This window comes from Neopsephotus bourkii, unplaced genomic scaffold, assembly GCF_033783945.1.
Source record: "Neopsephotus bourkii isolate Nb327-2 ecotype Australia unplaced genomic scaffold, CSIRO-AGI_Nbou_v1 NB_107, whole genome shotgun sequence".
NCBI classification, from domain to species: domain Eukaryota; kingdom Metazoa; phylum Chordata; class Aves; order Psittaciformes; family Psittacidae; genus Neopsephotus; species Neopsephotus bourkii.
Window position 1 is genome coordinate 13,392,961 of NW_026900624.1, and position 21,632 is coordinate 13,414,592.

Genomic DNA, 21,632 nt, shown 5'->3' on the forward strand with positions numbered 1-21,632 from the left:
GACCCAATCGAATTAAACGAATTGGAGGTCGTGTGTTTGCATAACGGCCCTATAATTACAGGGCTCTGCGGCCATTTTATAGTTTTCATCTGGTTCTAACTAGGTGTAATAGTGCTGGTAAAATGCCGGAGCCGGTTAAGTCAGCTCCTGCTCCCAAGAAAGGTTCTAAGAAGGCGGTGACTAAAACACAAAAGAAAGGTGACAAGAAACGAAAGAAGAGCCGCAAGGAGAGTTATTCTATCTACGTGTACAAGGTACTGAAGCAGGTGCATCCCGACACGGGCATCTCGTCCAAGGCCATGGGTATCATGAATTCCTTCGTTAACGACATCTTTGAGCGCATTGCTGGTGAAGCCTCTCGCTTAGCGCATTACAACAAGCGTTCTACTATCACTTCTCGGGAGATCCAGACGGCTGTGCGGCTTCTGCTGCCGGGTGAGCTAGCCAAGCATGCGGTCTCCGAGGGCACCAAGGCTGTCACCAAGTACACTAGCTCCAAGTAGAGTGCCTCAGACCAACATTTTTAATCCAAAGGCTCTTTTAAGAGCCACCTACATACTCCTAAAAAGAGCTTCAGCACAGTTAGTGTCTCAGGCTTCCTGGGTATAAAAACGTGGTTGTAAAATGTTAAACTCAAGTTGAAATGTCTGTTTAATCAGTCATAACAGCTTGCAATTATTGTTTTAAAACCTTGGATAAAGTTAAATTATTGATTACTACATAAATGCTAACTTTCAAGTTTTCCAGTAAATGTAAGCGGTGTTATGAATCAGTATAGTAATGATTTAGGATGTGATGCATTCTACATTCCACCATAAATGGAAAAGACTTTCACATAGCTTGCAGATGGTATGTTAACATACGGGCACCCTAAAAATAAAAAAAATTAATGCGCCATTTTTGCAGTTGTCACTAGACCGATAGTCCAGGACAAGGCAGAAATCATCCCTGTAGATTGGAAGACAAAGACAAGACTAGGAGAGGATACCTCTCAGACGGGGTAGGTGCGCTTGGAAAACTTGCTCATAACGCCAAGAGCAAAGCTAGCGCGGGCTTTTCGGAATTACCTAATTGCCCAATAAGCGAAAGCGGATTCTCCCATCAGCCAATCAGAACCGGACATAGGCGGAGCCACGATACTGCAGGAGCACCGCCGGCAAAGCGCCCTGCCCGCAGCAGCTGAGTATGGCAGCCAGAAAGAGCTCCTGCCGCTCCGACTACACCACCACTAGGCCAGTAGGGTGCAGAAGAGGACCGCTGATAGATCCATTCGCACTCCGCGCCCCCCCCCCCCCCCGGCAGTCTACATCTCGAAAAGCAGGTCGGAGAAGTCACGCAGAAATTCACAACGCTGCCGAGCGGATAGGTCATTGCCAAGGAAGCGGAGGAGCTGCGCTGACAGTTCCCAGGTACGACCGCTAAGAGGTGTGGCCGTCCCGCCCAGGCTGTTACTAATAGCGCAGATTAAAATCGCCGAAACAAAACTCCACGCCCCGGAGCGACGCCCGCCCTAAGCAGTCCCTTTAACCCTCTTGCGCTGCTCAAAAAAGTCAGCCTTTAGAAAACGTTATCGCAGGAAATACAAATTTTATTTTTTCAAGTCTTAGCGTAACCACGGCCGGAAGTTTAGCGTCCCATCCAATCCACAGACGAACGTCCCACACGGATAGTGGCGTGTGGTTACCTCTGCTGAAGGCACGGACCTCGATAAAGAAGTGCATCAGCCCTCTTGGGGATAATAGTGGGTGGCTCTTAAAAGAGCCGTTGGGTTTCAGTATTTCCACTTCCAACACACTTCACTTCTTGGGTGCCGCCTTCCTTGCCTTGGCTGCTTTCGCCTTGGCTGCCTTGGGTTTAGCTGCTTTGGGCTTCACCGCTTTCGCCTTGGCTGGACTCTTCGCTGCTGTCACCGCCTTCTTGGGCTTGGCAGCCTTGGTCGCCTTTTTGGGGCTTTTGGCTGCTTTCTTGGCCGCGGTAGCGGCCGGCTTCTTCACTTTCTTGGGGCTCTTCTTCACTGCCGCAGCCTTCTTGGGCTTCTTGGCAGCGCCGGCAGGCTTCTTGGCAGCTGGTTTCTTGGGCTTGGCTGCGGCCGTCCTCTTTTTGGGGGCTTTTTCTTTCACCTCTCCTGGCTTCCTGCTAAGGCGGAAAGAGCCGGAGGCACCGGTGCCCTTGGTCTGTACCAGGGTGCCTCTGCCGACGAGGCTCTTGAGCCCCAACTTGATGCGGCTGTTGTTCTTCTCCACATCGTAGCCGCCGGCGGCCAGCGCCTTCTTGAGCGCGGCGAGGGAGAGCCCCTTGCGTTCCTTGGAGGCGGACACAGCCTTGGTGATCAGCTCGGTGACGCTAGGGCCCGTTGGCTTCCGGGCTTTGGAGCCGCCCGCCGCTTTCTTTGGCTTCTTGGCGGCCGCTTTAGCGGCTGGGGCAGCGACAGCGGGAGCGGCGGCTGGAGCAGTCTCCGACATCGCTGCAGAGACTTCTTCCTAATCAAAAGAAAGTAATTGGGCTACAGTAACCCCGATGCCTGAATTTATAGCGAAGCGGTGATCTGTGATTGGTGCTTTGCAGAGCCCGCCTAACTGTTAGCCAGGAAGAGCTTTTAGTCCGCCGAGTCTGTGTTTCTTTGGAGTTATAAATTCATATTTTTTGTAAACTGCGTGCTACGAAATCACCCCAATTTCTTCGGGCGGTGAAAAGAAGAGGGTGGACTTCCATTCGGGGAAATTTCTTGCTCTTGGGACCCCAGATGAGAGAGAAAAGATGTGTTTAACCCCGCGTTGTGAAGCCAGAGAGACCCCGGGAACGGCAAACTTTTGGTTTTCCTTCTAAATTATAATAAACCCCGTAGACAAAAAGTCTCCCCCGTATTGCAGACTTATTCTTTAGGGGGTTTTCTCCAGATCAGGACAGAAACCGAGGGGGCAGCTTCAATATTTTTGCCGTAAATTGATTTCAAAGAGAAGGAAGTAACACAATTTCATGGCTGAGCGTTGAATATGGATAAAGATTCGGCTCCCTTAACCATATCTTTAACTATTAAGGATACCGTATTTCTACAGAATTTCCTCTTTTGGGAAAGTAAGATACCTTCAGAGGAATATATGTACTGTTGAAAAGTGTCTGGAGCTTGCAAGGGCTCTTCCATTTTTTCTGGTGTTCTGTAAGTGAATAGCAAGATTTTGGTATTTTCACTAATTGTCTCTATTTGTAAAAGTAAGATACCCATGCTTAGTTAATGAATATAAATTCCGGTTAAACTGCTAGTTTAATGCTTTCTTGCTTACATCACTCTATACTATTATTCTTTAAGATTTACAGAAGCCAGAAGCAGACTGGCAGGGGAAAAATAGCAAACAGCTATATATACACTAATATGATCTTAAACTACTTAAACATTAATGGAGACAGCTGAAGCCACTGTTCACCCCAAATAAATGGAATAATGTGGAAATCTGGCCTATGTGAGCAGAAAGCTTAAACCTCAATATTACCTATAAATATTTGATAAGAATTTTTTCTTTTTTTTTTTTTCCCCCAAGAGATTTTATAAAACCTGCCATTCTCTTCTTTAAAGGAAAAGAAAAACACTCAGCAATTTAGGTTTTCATGCAAATCTTCAGAATATTGAAACATTTTTCAGACAATCCTCATAAATAAGAATCAGCTTTAATTATTACGATCCCACTTAATTTTTAAGACTCAGAAAGTGGTAAGAGAGATTACTTATTTTTTTAAGGACTTCAACAATTTTTTTACCTAATCAGAAGACAATAGCCTCGATTGGCTTTTAATGAAAAAGAAGCCAGATTTTTTATTTCCTTTGTTGAACAAATTAAGCCCAAACCTAATATTTTGCTCTATTGTACTTTATAAAAATTTGTTATGAAAAATATTAGTGGGCTATTTCAGCAGAGGAGTGTCTCTTCTAGCATGGATAAATTGGAGATTCTGGAAGACAAATAGTATCTCGAAGAAGGCCCTGGCTTTTTGTTTCTTTTTTTTTCCCCTCCATATATTAAATGTTGAAAACACACTTAAGTTATACGTAATAGTAAGGAATTTTAGTTGGAATGTAATAGTTTAAAATGGCAAATAAAAATATGATATATTAGAACAACAAAAGTTAAAACAATGAGCTACCACTGTTTCATATTCTCTCCTAGATTTATTTTTATTTTGTTGCATCTGCATGCAAGCCAGCTAATAAATACTTTGAAGCAGAGAAGGAGTAGATGGAAAAAAACAAAGAAAAGGAAAAATTATGTTCTCTAGTACCCCACAGTAGGGACTGAAGAGTGTACTGAAGTGGGCTATGAAATCTGTCTCACTTCTTGAGAACATGATGCTGTTCCTACATAAACAACTAAACCAAATCCACAATAGCCATAGAATTTTAAGCTCAGGCTGGTAAATCAAATGATCAGCAGAAATATGTTTCTGAGAGGCAAAATTGCAGTTGATCACTGGCAAGATGAAGGCATTATGCTCATTTTCCAGGTTATTTGAATTCTGCCATAAAGCAGAATTTGAATGTAAGTGATACAAAACACAGATGAAGGAAAGCTTGTCATCTGTGTGGGTCTGATGAAAAAGGTCATTATCTGGGGATTTCAAGCAGCAGAATTTAGGACTTCTCCCATTTTTAGTTCTCGATGCACCCATGTAAAACTGCATGTCATTTAAATAGTTCCCTGCTCTGTTTTGAGCTACACTTCTGAAGTTCTTTGCTCTTCCCTAGTTGTTTGAGACACTGGAAGATCTGGCAGCTGGCATCCAGAACTATGTTCCATCTACACTATGTTCCATCTACACCCTTTATTGTATCTGTTCCTCAACTATCACGCTGGCTCTTTTCAGCACAGACCATTATACCTGGCCTACTTCTGAGCAGTGAAAATTTTCTTGCTCATACCAACCCTTTCTTTAGTGGTATGAGTCTAGTGTGAAAAGGAGAGTCATTTCTAGGTTTATTTCCCTGCCCTGCTCCCAGTAATGAAATTTTCTAGTTAACTGGATAAAATAAACTTGTCAGAAGCTTTGAACAATTCGCACTTTTGCATTGCTGGAAATAGCTGCTAAATGCTACATTGGACCAAAATAACAGTTCTCAGTTTTTAGAGAGATCAATTACTATCTACCTTACAAATAGCATTGATATTGCCCTGGGCGTTTAACAGATAAGAGAAAAACAAGCCTCCACTACATAACTTAGAAAATTGGTAGGAGAATATGGAATGTTTTTTCAACATGTTGGAGAAATTTGGAGAATTTTTCTTTGTGCCTAGCAGCATGACTTGAAAAACAAGTTTTGAGCATGAGCTGGTAATAACAATTGTTGGCACTTCCCAGGTGAAGAGACAAATATTTAAATGTGACTTCTTTTATACTAAATTTCAATCAAACTGCAAAGATTGGAACTTCTCCTTTTAGGGTTTTTACTTTTCAAGTGCGCTGTCCAAATGCAGGCTCCGTTCACCTCCTACTCAGGACCTCAAACCAATTTCTGATCCCTCCTTAGAAGGCAAACTCTTACCTCCCCAAAACAGAATCTCATGTCCATTCATCATCACATAACATGCCCTGGCATCCTTCCTTGCCTAGCAGTACAGGTGCTAGTGCAGATTACAGACGACCCTACAAAATGCCACTCTATTTTCCAGTGCAAGGATCTTCAAAACAAAAATAGTTCACATATAACTTAGGAAGTCATTCCTAAAACTGTATAGCATAGAAAACATTTGATTTTTTTAATTTTTTTTTTTCTTATCAAGACAGAAGCTCCATGTGGAGGGGAAACAGGTTAGCTGTTAGACAAATAGAGGCAAATTAGACATTCAGGCTGCAGAAAGAGAACAATCTAGGTAAGCTGATTAGCCAAGTTTAGCTGAAGGCCTACACTCATTTAATTACATTAACTATTACTAACATGGTGAAGACCCAGAGAAATGATGAAGTTTTAATTGAAGCATGCTATCTTCTTGACAAAGAATGATTTTGCAGACATTCAGTTAATCATTCTCAATATTAATAATAAAAAACACCATAAGGAGACAGTCAAGTTGCTGTCATGATACAATTAATTTGACAATACTGATTCAGCAATTGCAAGGTTTATATAGTATGGAAGAGTTAAGATGTCAAAAGGCTGTCAGTCGTAAAGAAACCTGTATCCTTTTAAGATACATACTTCACCTAAGCGACCAAAAATATACTGACAGATATTTAAGTGTTAGGGAAATCGCATCTCCTAAAAAGAAGTGTCTTGCCTTCTAATCTAACACCTAATGCAATAGGTCCTACCCCCACACTGGAAGAAGGTTCAACTAGAGCAGGGAGAGACTGCAACTTCTCCCGGAAGCCTGCTGGGGAAAAAATAAATAAATGTTTAACCAGAATTTCCTGTGTTTCAATTTGTGCCCATTGACTTCTGTCATGGGGTGATACTGGAAAGACTCTGGTTCTGTCTGCTTTATTCAGGTATTTGAACACATGGAAAAGACTCCTCGAAGCCTTCTCTTCTTCTGGCTGAACAGCCTCAGCTCTTTCAGCATCAACTCATATGAGAGATGCTCCAGTCTCATAAACAACTTTGTGGCCCTTCACTCTTCTCACTCTAGCTATATCCATATCACTGTTGCACTAGGGAGGCCATAACTTGACTCCAGATGGGTCTCACCAGTGCTTGTATCTCTCAGTACTATTTTGCAAATAATACTTCTCCAGTTTAGTTTATGAAACCTATGTGTAGATTGGCTCTGAATCGCCCTAGCATCGCTTTTTAAATTTTGGTGGTTAAACAAAGTTATCTTAAAAAAACATTGTTACCTCTCACACAGTCCTTAGTTTCAAGGCTTGTCATGACCAATTTGAACTCCCCTGATTTGGCTCAGTGAACATGTTGTCCATGGCTGTAGGACTCAAGGCTAGTTGGAGTCTCAGCAAAACTTCCACTTTAAAAAAACACCCCTACATTCTGGGGTGATCAAAAGGTGAGAAGAGGTGACATTCCTGCCTGCTGTAACTGCTAAATGCTTGCTAACCAGCAAAAAAGAAGGGCTGTGCATTTTAATGAATCAGCCTCAAAATCTCCTTGTCTGTCCAGAAAAGGACAGCCTAAAGCATCAAAATCTTCCTTCCAGCTTATAAAAGCCTTTGCATCAAAGATCCTCTTATAAATAATTTTTATTTCTGTCCACCCATCCCTAAGACTGATAATTATCATTATTAGTAGTAGTATTACTACACATACGAATCTCAGTTGAGCAGGATTTTTTCTACTTTGTTATGTGGAGTACTCAACTTTGTGTTGTTTTCTGTTAAAGAGGAAGCCAGTAAATGAAGAAAGACAAAGAAATATAGGTACCTACATGTAAAAGGCTGCAAAGGTAACCCTACTTGGTGTCACCCTACTTGGTGTCTGGAAATAAACCAAATTTGGTGTCTGTACTGATGTTATGTATTGTCTATTCTTCAAGGTGGACAACACAGTCAAATGGCAGTTCTTTTTTGTGAGTCATGTTATTAGATGTCATTTCCTAAGCTATCAAAGGTTGTTGTAGCCCTTCATGCTGAGTGAAGGGAAACAGGATGCTGAAAGCTTACCTGCAGACCCAGCTATTCACCCAGCCCATAGTCTCTTTGTTAAGGTACCTGAAGAACATGAGCAAAAACTAAGCAAGTAAGTCATTCTGGGTTACAGATTTATGTATTGGCCAGGTCATTCCTTCCACCCTGGGGAAGGAATACTGCATTGATGAGGACTCCTACTAATTACCAGCTCTGCCAAACTCAAGGAAGGTGTGAATAAACTCAAGAATCTATAGCACTCAAAGCAGACATTGGTTTGTAGGATGCAAGGGAAGAAATCAAAACCATGTTTAAGTGGCTTGCTCCAAAATTAACTTCAGAAAGAGTCTCAGTAGAGAATGTAATGTTTCCCTTGAGCTGGCTGATAGAGTGCAGGTTTTCTGTCTGTTCTGTTTTATTTACTTTTAGAAAAATGTTAGAAGTGAAACTAATAATCAGGGAAACTTGGTCTAGCACTCCCCACACACACAAAGGGTAGAAAATTATATTTAAAAGTTTATGATTGTGAACTGTAAAATTAAGATATTGTCTCAGACGGAGTTCTACAGGATCAGTCCTAGGCACATTTATGATGCGATTTACAGCCTACAGGGCATGTATAGAAATGGTACAGGTATTGACAAGCAAATGAATTCTAGAATGATGGAGAACAGTTTATGTATTGAAAAATGCCTGATAAATTGGAGAAACTGTCTTCAAAAATATGTAAGAGACTTCACCTGGGAAGAAATATATCAGTTTTACGAATATTAGACAGCACCAGCTGATGAGCATCTGAGTAGATCTGGATCTTCAGATTACAGTTGTAAATTGACATTAAATCATCAGTATGTTACTGGGTGTTAGGAAAAGGAGACAGTGACAACATCTACAAGACAAATGAAGGTCTTTCTCTGTAGACAGGAATGGTATGGTCTCCCTTGGAGTATTAGACCCAATTTTTAGTACAGAACTTCAGGTAATGAGAAATGAATGTTAACAGAATATACAGAAGAGAGCAATATTATTTATCAGAGAGACCTAGGAACTCTTCCCTAATGGAAAGACACATATTGTCAGAATTCCCTGACTCACAGACTTATAACCTCGAGTTTTTTCACAAACACTTAAAACATGAAAAGGAAGGAAGGAAGTCATCTTTCCATGGCGTACATTGTAGGAAATACAGGAACTAATGTTCTTTGCTTCAGCAGACTAGCAGTAAGGAAATAATTTCTAATATGGAATAGAAAAGGTTAGTTGGGAAGATCGCAGGGTCTCCAAAAATCCGTGAGACTGAGTAACTACCAGATATAAAATGGATATAGTTGACTTTTGCTGATGGGTGGAGTGCAACAAAAAAACATTGGCATGTTTAGGTACTGGTAATTATCACAGAACTATAGATAAGAGAGTGTAAGTGTGGACAAGGGAGGAGTGTTGAATGCAATTTAGGAATACTTTTGAAACTATCTCTCATGGAATTCTCATCTGGGACCTGAGGAGGTACAGGCAGGATCAACAGGCTGTTAAATGTCTGAAAATTGTAGCATAGTGTCAAAGGGGGGTAGTTAACAACTTAGTGGCTGTGGGCAGTCAATGAAGAATTGCCCAGGGATGAATGCTTGATAGTACTTGATGTTTTCTGGAATGACATGAATGCTAAGAGAGTACCCTACTTTTTGTAAATTTTAGGAAGGGTAGACAGAGTCAAAAGTACGGCATTCAGTTAAAGAGACTTAAATAAACAGTAAGTATAAATAAAACCCTGTAAGCAGTTGGGGTTTCCAACCAAAGTATTTGGTTTTCCAACCAAGTATTACTGTAACAAAGACAAAGCACAGCAGTAGTGTCTGGAAGCACAATGCACATCATCATTTTCCAGACTTGGCTTCCTCCAGAAACACAACCCAAGGCAAAATTCAATACATTCTTACAGGGATACCCACAGTAGATTAATTACTTGGAAAACTGTGCTTCAGAGAGACTGGACAGGTCAGTACTTCAGATGCTGTTAAGTACTTAGAACTTTATAAAAGCTGGCAGAGCTCAACAGCAAAACTTCCTGCCCAGTGTAGCTCTGCATGATCTCAGGCAAAGAGAGGATCTGATCAGTCTCAGCTCTACAAGGAACATTGCACTCACGATGTTTTCATGATACCTCTTTCTATCTGAATCAATAGTCAATGTTTCAGGTGATCTGTGCTGCTTTATGTACCAGTTTAAAAAGCAGAATAATGAGCAGTCAAGTGTCAGCTGTGGTTGGTGAGTAGCTGGTTTGCTTTTTGCTGTCCCTTACCTGAATGCAGGAGTAGACTTTCATGGTGTGCTACAAAGCTCTAAGCTCCACAGGCTACCCAGATTCTGGGAAACACTTGTTGGCGAGGTCCTTTTGTGTCTTCTTTAGATTAGTCCAGAGCCCTGGAAGGAAAACAACATGGGCAGAAGGGCATCCCTTCCCCCCAGCTGCAGATTATTGGCCCCATCCGTTCTCTCCCATGTCCTAAACCAGCTTCACATGAGTAACTGGGCATATTACACATGTATCTCCCCAACACTCCAAACTTACTCTAGGAGTTCCTCCAGCCTTTCTTCATAAACCTATTCAGCTATACCAGCTATTCAGTGAGCCTACAAGACTTCAGCTTGTGGGTGGTGTGGTGTGGTGTGGGTGAGGCCCATCAAGCCTTCTCTTTCCAAGGCAGAATGAGGCACATCACTCTCACTACTCCAGAGTCACGCTAGGCTGGGCATAAACAGTCCTGACAGCTGGCACATTGTTGTGTGAGGGAAACACCTCAGCAAATGTATTTCTGCAATTCTATCACAAGCAGTATTGATTTGAAAGGAACCCTGAAACGTCTGGCCCTGTGAAGAGTAGGTATAACTGGTGGCAGGGCCATGCGAGTGCTTGGTGTCAGTGCCTGCCAAGTACAACATTCCTTCGGAAGTGCGTCTGCAGTGTCCCTTCCTGCAATCCGCTGTTTGAGACTAATCCTGTGATGTTGTTTTCCATGAGGAGATGGCATTCAGCTCCTGCTGGTTTACAGAGTAACATGGCAGTGACTCAGACAACAGGCACTTGCACTTCCCCACAGCTGGCATGGTGCAAGGAAGCAAGATGACTTCTGAAAGGTCTGTGAGAAACCACTCTCTGTGCATGCAAACTGCATCCTCAAGGGTCGGTCCCGGCTGCTGGACTACGACAGAGGTCTTGTCTTAGTTTATCAGTCCCTGTGTAGTTTATGAACTTGGCAGCAAGAAGTTGAAAACAATCCAAACCAGGGTTGCAGCCCAATCTTTTGCATCTTTGATTGAGAGAAGCCTTTAAATAAAGAAGTGAGAATGGGTGTCTCAGCCTCTGACTGTCTCAACTGGCCAGGAGAGGGGAGGGGAGAGATGAGTCAGTTACTAAAGTACCTATCATTAGGGCTATCATGATGGCTGTAACATTTAAACATTAGGTGACACTGTTTACTAGTTTCACTTAAGCAGCATAAACCACTTCAACTATGCTGCTGCCAGGAGATGTCTTCCAAATGGCAAATCCACACATGCAAATATTGACTTGGGCCTCAGTCTCAAGATAAAAGCTTTCTGTGCTTCAAAAATTTCTTGGCAAAATTATGCGGGCTGCTTGATTTCAGTAAGCACAGCTTCATAGTGTGGTTTACATGCTGGACTGAAGGTGGGGTATATAAGCATGGGGATACAGAAAACAAGAACCACTGGGGTAGATTTAAAAGCTTCAAGTGTTGCAAAGAATTTAAATCTTGTGCAGTGTGCAGTCTTACCCATGTGTAAAGACAGGTCCCAGTCGACCACATCCCCACTGAATACTCTCCAACCAGATTCTTTTATATATTATGCATGAGGAGTTTAATGTTTAATAACAGATTTCCTTATTGAGCATGACATGGGATTTTGATTTAGTGGAGTGATTCAGCAATGTGCTGAAATCACATCATAAGCATAATAGAGCATTTGCAATATACAGATGAATCACAGCGTATACATGATTCTTATTACTGATCTCTATATGCTCATTGTTTCAATGCTGGGCCTCCCCAGTTGCTGGGAAGGGATATATTGGTTACCACCTCAAGACCATTGCTTTTTTCAAGCTTTATTTTATTTCTTGTCCAGTTTGTACACTTTATGTTGGGCTGACTCACACAGACACTGCCCCCAGGCTTTTCCCATCCTTATGGAGGTCTGACTTGCTCAGGAAAAACATTACTAGCTGTCTGAGGGAACCTGATGATTCATTGGTGCAGTGTCTTATCTAAAAACATGGTAATCCTCCAGTCTTCCTGGTGTTGAGATAAATGAAGCTTTCTTTACAGTACGTTATTCCTCAAACTCATTGTCTTTTTGCCTTCTCCTCTGAGCTGGCCTCCACTATATTGATGTGCTGATCTGTCAAAAGTGCACAGGTTTTCAGTACAAGGGAGCAATTTGTTTCGTTGCCCCAGATAGTCCAGATGAGATCCATTGTTTTCAGGGTGGTAGATCACAGGAGCATGGTGGCAGTGCAAAGCAGGGCTCTCTGCAACCTGCCTCATTCACAAAGGACAGATTGCAATTCCATTCTGCCTTTCAAAGTGACAGAACGTTTTGAATATGGAACGAAGCACCAGCTGCAGTTTTGATACTGACTATGAAAACATCTATGGCCATTGTTAGAAACAGTATTTGAGATGTCAGAACAATGAATTCCTCTTTTAAGCTTTTAATAGGACCATAGAAAGCAAAACACTGCTTTGGTTTTTTGATGTAGTGCAATTCCATCACTATTAAATGACTAAGGAAGCTACTTCTTCCCAGTTTGGTAGCACAAGAAAGATAAATTACAAATTACATATTCTAATATGGCAGTTTAAAAGAGTATGTAGTAAGTGTGTTTTCTTTTCATACCAAAAAAAGAAAAGAAGAAAATGAAATTATCACAGAATCCTAGAATCATAGAACTGTTAAGTTAGGGTTGGAAAGGACCTTAACGTCACCTAGTTACAACTCCCCTGCCATGGGCAGGGATGTCTCACACTAGATCATGTCACCAAAGACTCTGTTCAACCTGGCCTTGAATACTGCCAGTGATGGAGCAGTCACAACTTCATTGGGCAGCCTGTGCCTGTGCCTCACCACCCTTATAGTAAAGAACTTCTTCCTTATTTTAACCTGAATTTCGCCTGTTTAAGTTTGTACCCGTCACCCCTTGCCTTATTGCTACAGCCCCTGATGAAGAGTTCCAACATCCTTGTAGGACCCCTTCAGATCTTGGAAGGATGCTGTGAGGTCCCCACTCAGCTTTTCTTCTCCAGGTTGATCAGCCCAAACTTTCTCAGCCTGTCTTCATACAGGCGGAGGTCGAGCTCCTGGTCATCCCTGTGGCCTCTTCTGGACTTGCTCCAACAGTTCCATGTCTTTCTTATGCTGACGACACAAGGACTGCAGACAGTACTTCAAGTGGGGTCTCACAAGAGCAGAGTAGAGGGGCATGATCACCTCCTCCAACATGCTGGTCACACTCCCTTTGATGTAGCCCAGCACATGGGTGGTTTCTGGGCTGCGAGCATACGCTGAAGCTAGCTCATGTTCAGTTTCTCATTAACCAACACTCCCAAGTCCTTCTCCCATCAGCCTGTGGGTTTGCTTGGCATTGCCCTGACCCAAGTGTAGGACCTTGCACAGTCAGGACTGTTCGTGCTCAGCCTTTGCACATTGTTGAACTTCATGAGGCTCACATTGGCCACCTCCCAAGTGCGTCAAGGTCCATCTGGGTGGCATCTGTTCCCTCCAGTGTATCCACCAAACCACACAGCCTGGTGTCATCGGCAAACTTGCTGAGGGTGCACTCAACCCCACTGTCCATGTCACTGACAAAGATGTTAAACAGCATCAGTCCCAACAAGTGACCACTGAGGGACACCATTCATTATCTGTCTCCAATTGGACACTGAGCTGTTGGCCACAACTCTTTGCATGCAGACATCCAGCCAATTCTTTATCCACCGAGTGATCCATCTGTCAAATTGGTGTCTCTCCAGTTTAGAGACAAGGATGTCATGTGGGACAATGTTGAACCCTTTTCACGAGTCCAGGTAGACAACATCAACTGCTCTGCCCCTATCCATCAGTTCTGCAGTCCCATCATAGAAGGCCACCAAATTGATTAAGCAGGATTTGCCCCTAGTTAAGCCATGCTGGCTGTCACCAAGCACCTTCTTGATTTCCATGTGCCTTAGCATGCCTTCCAGGAGAATCTGCTCCAAGATTTTGCCAGGCACAGATGTGAGACCTACTGGTCTGTAGTTCCATGGGTCTTCCATTTTCCCCCTTTGAATGATGAGGGTTATATTTCCCTTTTTCCAGCCATTGGGAACTTCACCTGAATGCCATGATTTTTCAAATATGAGGGACAGTGGCTTAGGAACTTCATTTGTCAGCTCCTTCAGGACCCGTGGATGGATTTCACTGGGTCCCGTGGTCTCATGCACATTCAGGTTCTTGAGATGATCTTGAACCTGAATCTGCCCTACAGTGGGCCTAAGGTCTTAATTCTCACAGTCCCTGCATCTACCATCCAAGACTTGAGTGGCATGGTAAAAGAACTTGCTAGTGAAGACCAAGGAGAGGAACCTCAGCCTTCTCCAAATCCAGGGATCTCCTATTTCCTTCTGGAGAGGGCCCACATTATCCCTAGTCTATCTTTTGTTAGCAATATACCTGTATAATCCTTTCCTGTTATTACACTTAGAATTCCTCCCACACATGCCTATAAAATGAAACTATTCTTTATATATTAGTCTAGTAGCTATTCCAGCTCAGCATGTTCTTATTCTGTGACATTTGTGATGACCTTTTACAAAGATTGCTCCTTACTTTCTTAAATACTAATTCAGAATCTAATGTTTCCAGTATAGATTTAGACCCCCCAAAAAAAGCAGATAAAAATCAAAAAGCTTGATCTGCAGTACAAAAGAAAGCTGATTTTCTTTCTGGTTAAGGTAACAGTAATTTAAATCTGTAGTGATGATAAAAGAAATTTTGTAAAATCAAACAAACAAAAATCCCTACAGCAGTTAACTCCAAAATGAGCAAAATTAGTAGAAGTTACAACATAATATAAAGGTAATGATATAAAAAAAAATTCTGTTCCATCTTCTGGTTAATATGTGCTTAGAGACTCAAAAGTGCTTGTGTAAATGTTGGGAAAGAGTATCAAACTTCTCATTTAAGAAATGAGAAGTAGAAAGCAAGATACAAACTAAATATATTAGAAAAGCTGAGAGCACAGATACTGTGGAATATTTCCTAAATCCAGTAGGAGATATCAAAACGTTAAAGCTTCGGAAGAAAATTTTATAGAACTTGGAATACAAATACAGAAAAAAAGGTTAATGAACAACAGCGTGAAAATAACCAGAAACTGTAGTAATTCAAAAAACCCTCAGTCAATACAAGAAAACAAGACACACATATATGTAGAGAAATTGGTTTATACAAATCGAAGAAGGGGGGAAAAGCTTTCTAATAGTTATGAACGTGCACGTCGTTGGGATTTTTCAGACGGGGGGGAGGTAGCGTAATAACAAGAGCATTCGATACTCCAATCACGAGTTGTGACATAGAACAAAAAAAAGACGGGAGCCACGCCCCTGCACTCTACAGTCCTCAACCAGGTCGGATCTCAGTGTATAAGAGAGCGGCGCCGGGGAGGTAGAGTATTTGGTTATTGGTTCCGGCGGTCGTCATGTCTGGGAGAGGTAAAGGCGGAAAGGGGCTCGGCAAAGGTGGTGCTAAGCGCCACCGCAAAGTGCTGCGCGACAACATCCAGGGCATCACTAAGCCGGCTATCCGGCGCCTGGCTCGGCGTGGCGGCGTGAAGCGCATCTCGGGGCTTATTTACGAGGAGACCCGCGGCGTGCTGAAAGTCTTTTTGGAGAACGTGATCCGGGACGCAGTCACCTACACGGAGCACGCCAAGAGGAAGACGGTGACTGCGATGGACGTGGTCTATGCTTTGAAACGCCAGGGTCGCACCCTCTATGGCTTTGGCGGCTGAAGTTTTCCACTTCCAGGACACTTTCGAACCGAACTCAAAGGCTCTTTTAAGAGCCGCCCACTTAAACTCCAAAAGAGCTGTGTTGCTTCAAATCTGGTGAACTGAAAGACAGTGTTCTTACGCTTTCTATTAAATATTTTTCACTAGTTGTTGTGCAGGCAGCTCTGATGAGTGTAAACAATTTTAGCAAATACCCGATGTATTGATTTTAGTAGTAGCAGCTTATTTGGAAAAGGAAGTAGTTTTTCTGTAAAAACAGCAAAACAATCTAAAATTGCGGTCACGTTTCGAGCTGTTGAGCTGGCCCAGTTCAGGGACAGGTCTGCATTGCCCTGCGGGCATCTCGCGTTCCTGTGTGGTGGTCTTTTTGTTTCCTAAGTAAACGGCAGCAGCGGTAGTTACTTGTATTTAAACTGCTAATAACTGTAATGGTGTTTGGCACATAGAAAGGTACGGATGCCGGATCGGAGGTGCCACATCTGCTTTGCCCCCCTGAGCCCTGTCCTAATAAAATTTTAAATAATAAAATCAGTCTTTTTTTTTTCGGGGGGGGGGCTGTGTCTGTTATTGTGGAAGGTGTCCCTGCCAGTGGCAGAGGGATTGGAACTCTATGATCTTTCAGGTCCCTCCAAAGCATTTGATGATTCTGTGACTATATTCTTCCTATGACTGGTGTGTTTCAAGTTGGAGCTGCTCCATGCAACTCTGGGCTGTTACCCAAGCCCCACGTCACCACCAGCCTTCCTAGATCCAGAAGCCTGTCTCTGCTTGGGCCTCAAGAATAATGCTTCTAGGTAGGAAAAACCAGCAGGAATATGCAGCAGGGAAACCAGAAAGCTCATGGATTGGAAGCTATACATTCCAGTGAGCAACAGCCAGAAAATGCTTCATGTGCTGAAAAATTTCAGAAGTTGTGGAATGCACTATTCCTTGTACTAGTGCATTTCATGTTCAGTTTCTCTCAGTCCAAGAGTATTTACCATATGAGCTAAAGTAGTACTTTTTACTATGTGTAAACTAAAATGACAATAGTTTAAAAAAGGAAAAAAAAAAAAAAAGGTGGGTGAGGGGGGAAACCCTAAAGAATGAAACCACAAACCAGCCTCCATACATACATACATACCCTGGAAAGAAAGGGTGTTTTTGAAGCATCAAAAAGTGAAAAAATATGGTTATCAAGATCCCTACTGAGGAGAGACTGTACAACAACTATTTTTTAAAGCTCAAGTCCTGGGGCGTTTACGAGAAAATTAAGATTAATCTTCTGTTCGCTCAAGGTAGCGTAATTTGAGATTAAGCATTTACGTTTGGATGGATTTTCTCTAAACGTTTTAATTTGTGAGATAAGTATTGAAAAAAATACTATAAGAAACACACGAGGGAAGTCAAAGGCGGGGGGGGGGGCGAGAGCCGGTGAACTGTTGCAGAATAGGCGCGCTTTCCAGGCGGGCTTTTCGAATTTTAAAAGATCCAATAGTAGCGGTGCATTTCCAATCCGACTGGCCAATCAGCGAGGGGGGCATTCTATAAATAGCGCCCCGGCAGTCTTGCGCCTTCATTTGGAGGTGGTGGTGCGCGAGCAGGCTTTTGGTTTCTTAGTGCGATGGCGCGTACGAAGCAGACAGCGCGCAAATCGACAGGCGGGAAGGCGCCCCGCAAGCAGCTGGCCACCAAAGCGGCCCGCAAGAGCGCGCCGGCCACTGGCGGTGTGAAGAAGCCGCACCGGTACCGTCCCGGCACGGTGGCGCTGCGCGAGATCCGGCGCTACCAGAAGTCGACGGAGCTGCTGATCCGCAAGCTGCCCTTCCAGCGCCTGGTGCGTGAGATCGCGCAGGACTTCAAGACCGACCTGCGTTTCCAGAGCTCGGCCGTGATGGCGCTGCAGGAGGCGAGCGAGGCCTACCTGGTGGGGCTCTTCGAGGACACCAACCTGTGCGCCATCCACGCCAAGCGTGTCACCATTATGCCCAAGGACATCCAGCTGGCGCGACGCATCCGCGGCGAGCGCGCCTGAGGTTTCTACTGCAGCTCCTCCTGGCTTACAGCTGATACTGACCCAAAGGCTCTTTTAAGAGCCACTCCATGCACCCTGAAAGGAGCTGTTGCACTGTTTTTAGAAAAAGTTTTGCAGTAAGCAACGTTTTCCTAGTCTGTAATATTCTATGTCTTTTTCTGAGTGGGGGGGGGGTATTGTGGGGTATTGTTTTTTTTTCGGTTGGTTTGGTTGGGGTTATTTGGGGGGGGATTTTGTTTTGTTGGGTATTCTTGTGTGTATGTTTGGGTTTTTTTCTTCTCCCTCTCCTTTATTTATTGCTTTAACGTTTGTGTTTATACAATCATCTTTTGCAAAGCCCACAAGATTGCAATGTCCTGGGGTGTTTTGCAAAAAGTGAAGGGGAGTGACAGGCACTTTATGAACACCAGTAGGTATGGAGATACTGAAGTTGGAGTGGGCAGGATGAGGCTTATGTTAGCTTAAGGTTGATGAGCAGAGAACATGTGGTTTCTGTTTGGGGTGTTTATGTCCCTGACTATGGACTCAATAGCTCTGAGGAAGGTGAAAATAAGGGACATGGCTGAGGAAAAATAAGGTTATGTATTTCCTGGAAGAAGAGGTGTAATGGTGGTGCTTGGGAGGAAGGTATTTTTTGCAAGAGACTTATAAAAGTCTTGGAGTGGAAAGTTGTTTTTTCCAATAACATATACATATTTGTCATTAAACTTCCTCAGGTAGTAGTCTCTAGATTTCATGCAGGCAGAAAACATGCAGAGTTCTTCGTTTCAAATTGTCTAGTGGAAGGTGTCCCTGCACATGGCAGGGGCTTGGAACTGGATGATCTGTAAGGACCTTTCCTACCTAAGCTGCTCTAAACTCCTATATTTTCTTTTAGTGGAAACCAAAACCATACTATGATTTCTGCAGTCAGATTTCTAGGATGCTTTCAGGTTATATATAGGTAGCTTACATTATCCCTTATAAGGACCTACTTTTGCTCAGATTGTTACTACTGCATACGTAGGAGTGACCAGTCTAACAAGAACCTGAGCCATAAAATAGGAAAAACTTGGGCCTCAGATTCATTATGGAAAGTACCTCTACTTTCTCCCATTATTTTGGGAAACACCTTACCAGCTTCTTCCCACCTGTGTTACCAAGTAAGGAGTGGAACAGCTGTGCAGTCTCCAGTGAACAGAGGAGCTGGTATTTTTAATTTTGTGTCTTTGAAATAGAATGTTTATTGTTACGGTTGGGTCAGGGTTTCTTACAAGATTTTACATCAGTTTATTTGCACATAAATTAAAAACTTTTCTGAGTTTGAAACGAAATAGAATGAAAGAAAGGTAAATGATACAGAAAGAAAATCTGGCTTTTTAAATTGAAGCTTTATGCTACAGCGTGATCAAGATTTCTTATTCTCTTAAAAGGCAGCATGGTGTGAGAAGAGGCTTTTCACTTACAGCCAGGGGACTGAAGAAAACCTTCCAACAGGCCACACAACTTCCGTGTCTGTTAAAAGTCAGATGAGAAAAGCATAATCTCAAACCTTGATTTTTACTGTTTTAGTTGTCCAAGAACATACTTAATGTTAACCAGAAAATAATTAAAAAAAAGGAAATTTTGTCTTCTTTTTTTTTTTTTTTTTTTTACTACCTTGTTAACACTGAGATCCTACCCCAGTCCTTAGCTATTTTACTAGGCAGCACTGATAAAAGACCTGGGAAAAAAAAGACAAGTTATTACCTACTCATCATTTATATTGAATCATATTCTCATTCGCTTTTGAGAGCAGATTTTGGAGTCTGGTATCAGTGAGGGCTCCTTACACAGCCTCTAAGCATTATAAGAAAATATTTGTCTGCTCCTGTATGTTCTTTCTTTGTTCTGCGTGGGAGCTCTGTGAACTCCCTCTTACTTAAATTACAATTGTAACAAGTCTGAAATTTTAGCCCTTTGCCTTTGCTAAACTCAAGGTGATGCCTAGAAAGAAACTTAATTTCAGTTACTAATACACTGCCAGTGCATCACAACAATTAGAACCAGGGTGAAGGCTACTGAAATGTTAGAGAAAAACAGTTAATTTTTAAATCATAATATAATTCCTTTCAAATCAGACCTATAGACACAGTCTGTGATATTTTGTCAGGGGCAATTCTGCTTTCAACTTTATAAGATTGGTACTCCTTACTCTGCAAGTGGTGATGCACAAAGAGATGAATAGAGAATTTTAGTTGAGAGCTACAACAATCATCTGGTTGAACTAGTTTTTTTTCATGTTATTTATCTTATCACATTGTTGGCACCACAAAAAATACAGCCATGCAGAGAAATCCGGGTCATGCTGAGCAGATAAGACTGCAATAGAAAAAAAGGTGAACAGATACCGAGAAGAACTTGAATTTGCAAGTGAAGAAAAATTATGTATATGTTCTTTTAGAACATATAGAATACATGCCTATATATTATAGAATCCTAGAACAGTTTGGGTTGGAAGAGACCTTAAAGCTCTTCCAGTTCCCACCCCCTGCCATAGGCAGGGACACCTTCCACTGGACCAGGTTCCTCCAAGTCCTGTCCAACCAGGCCTTCAATGCTGCCAGGAATGGGGCAGCCACAGCTTTTCTGGGCAACCTGTGCCAGTGTCTCACCACCCTCACAGTGAACATATTTTTTTTCCTAATATCTAAGCTAAAATCGCCTCTCTTTCAATTTGAAGATATTGCTCCTTGTTTTGTGACTACATGTCCTTGTAAGAAGTCCCTCCCCAGCTTTCTTGTTGGCCCCTTTACATAGTAGAAGCTGCTCTAAGGTCTCCCTAGAGCTTTCTTTTCTCCAGCCTTAACAATGCCAGCTCTCTCAGCCTGTCTTCATAGTTCTGGAGGCCCCAGAGCTGAATGCAGTACTCCAAATTTGGTCTCACAGGAATAGAGGGGGAAATATATGTAATCCATGAGTATATGCATTTATACCTACATCTTTATGCTATGATTATTTCTTGAACCTACCTTGATTTACTCCGTGTATGTTTTTCTGAAACACCCTATGAAACTTCCTGCAGACTTCCCCTGATGCTCAAATACATGAATTTTCTTTTCAGACTGATCTGGAGGGTTTACATCTACAGAAGTATATTGGATAGGCCAGAGTCTGTTATCAAGGACAGTGGAGAAGGTGTTGTGAAAACAAAGAAGGAAAAAATAGGAATCCAAATGCTTTATCTGTGAATAAATAGAGAAGGTGGGTTATTTGGAATATTAAAGCAGTCAGTCTGCAAGACTTGATACAATCAGCCAAGAAACTGAAGTAAACTAAAGGCCAACTGTTATTTCTTAATGACAAGCCTTCGTTGAATCAAGTAAGTTTTGACCTTCTGATTCCATGTGTTTTCCTCTAATGGCTCCACCTTTTTTCTATTATAAAATACAAAATGCTTGTTCTTAATTCTCAAAACCAAATCAGCATGTTTTCTACAGGCCTTTCATCAGTTACAAAGCTGCCAGGGCCTGACAGCCCCTTCCTTTTCTCCTACCTGTTTTGAAGCCAGAGTACATCCACAAAGCTTTCCCATGTACCAGTACTCTCCCTACATTTGTGAAAGAGGGGAGGGGACTTCAGAAGAACATCCAGAGTAACATCCACCAGGCTCTCTCTGCTTTTTCCAAGCTCTTTCTGAACCCTGCTACAGCCTTTCCTCGAAGTCACCAAAGAAAATTAAGAACACAAATGACAGTTAGTCCAATTTCTTGAAATTTTCATTTTAACCCATTGTACCAGTCTTCTCATCTTAGAACTTTTGTTTTCTTGATGTGATACTTAGGTAGGGCACTTGGGTATTTAGCTAGCAGTGCTACCATTTTAAGAGTAAATCAGAGTAAAGGCACCCTAGAGAGCATATTTATATCAAATTTCCTTTAATAAAATAAACTATCTGAAGCTTGAAGCCTATCTTCCAATATCGATGAAGGTTATACCTTCCACAATGTTTACAGGTTAAAAGACTGC

At 42.4% G+C, this 21,632-nt stretch overlaps 5 protein-coding genes across 5 annotated transcripts in view; 3 read left to right on the forward strand and 2 right to left on the reverse strand.

The window, feature by feature from the left end:
• The first annotated feature begins 106 nt into the window (after positions 1-106).
• LOC133217166 (histone H2B 1/2/3/4/6-like) lies at positions 107-552 on the forward strand. Its single transcript, XM_061362369.1, has one exon. It carries the CDS (start codon positions 123-125, stop codon positions 501-503), a length of 381 nt encoding a protein of 126 aa, XP_061218353.1. The 5' UTR covers positions 107-122; the 3' UTR covers positions 504-552.
• Positions 553-1,351: 799 nt separating this feature from the next.
• LOC133216953 (histone H1.11L-like) overlaps positions 1,352-21,632 on the reverse strand; it is a 33,076-nt gene continuing 12,795 nt past the window's right edge. The window contains exon 2 of the mRNA XM_061362056.1: positions 1,352-1,794. Coding sequence (XP_061218040.1) covers positions 1,551-1,794 — 244 coding nt within the window. The 3' untranslated portion in view covers positions 1,352-1,550. The remainder of the gene's footprint in view (positions 1,795-21,632) is intronic.
• On the reverse strand, positions 1,568-2,485 carry LOC133216991 (histone H1.10). The gene has a single exon (XM_061362121.1). The coding sequence runs from the start codon at positions 2,460-2,462 to the stop codon at positions 1,797-1,799; it is 666 nt and encodes a 221-aa protein (XP_061218105.1). The 5' UTR covers positions 2,463-2,485; the 3' UTR covers positions 1,568-1,796.
• On the forward strand, positions 15,319-15,649 carry LOC133217187 (histone H4). The gene has a single exon (XM_061362418.1). The coding sequence runs from the start codon at positions 15,320-15,322 to the stop codon at positions 15,629-15,631; it is 312 nt and encodes a 103-aa protein (XP_061218402.1). The 5' UTR covers position 15,319; the 3' UTR covers positions 15,632-15,649.
• On the forward strand, positions 17,235-17,680 carry LOC133217046 (histone H3). Its single transcript, XM_061362173.1, has one exon. It carries the CDS (start codon positions 17,235-17,237, stop codon positions 17,643-17,645), a length of 411 nt encoding a protein of 136 aa, XP_061218157.1. The 3' UTR covers positions 17,646-17,680.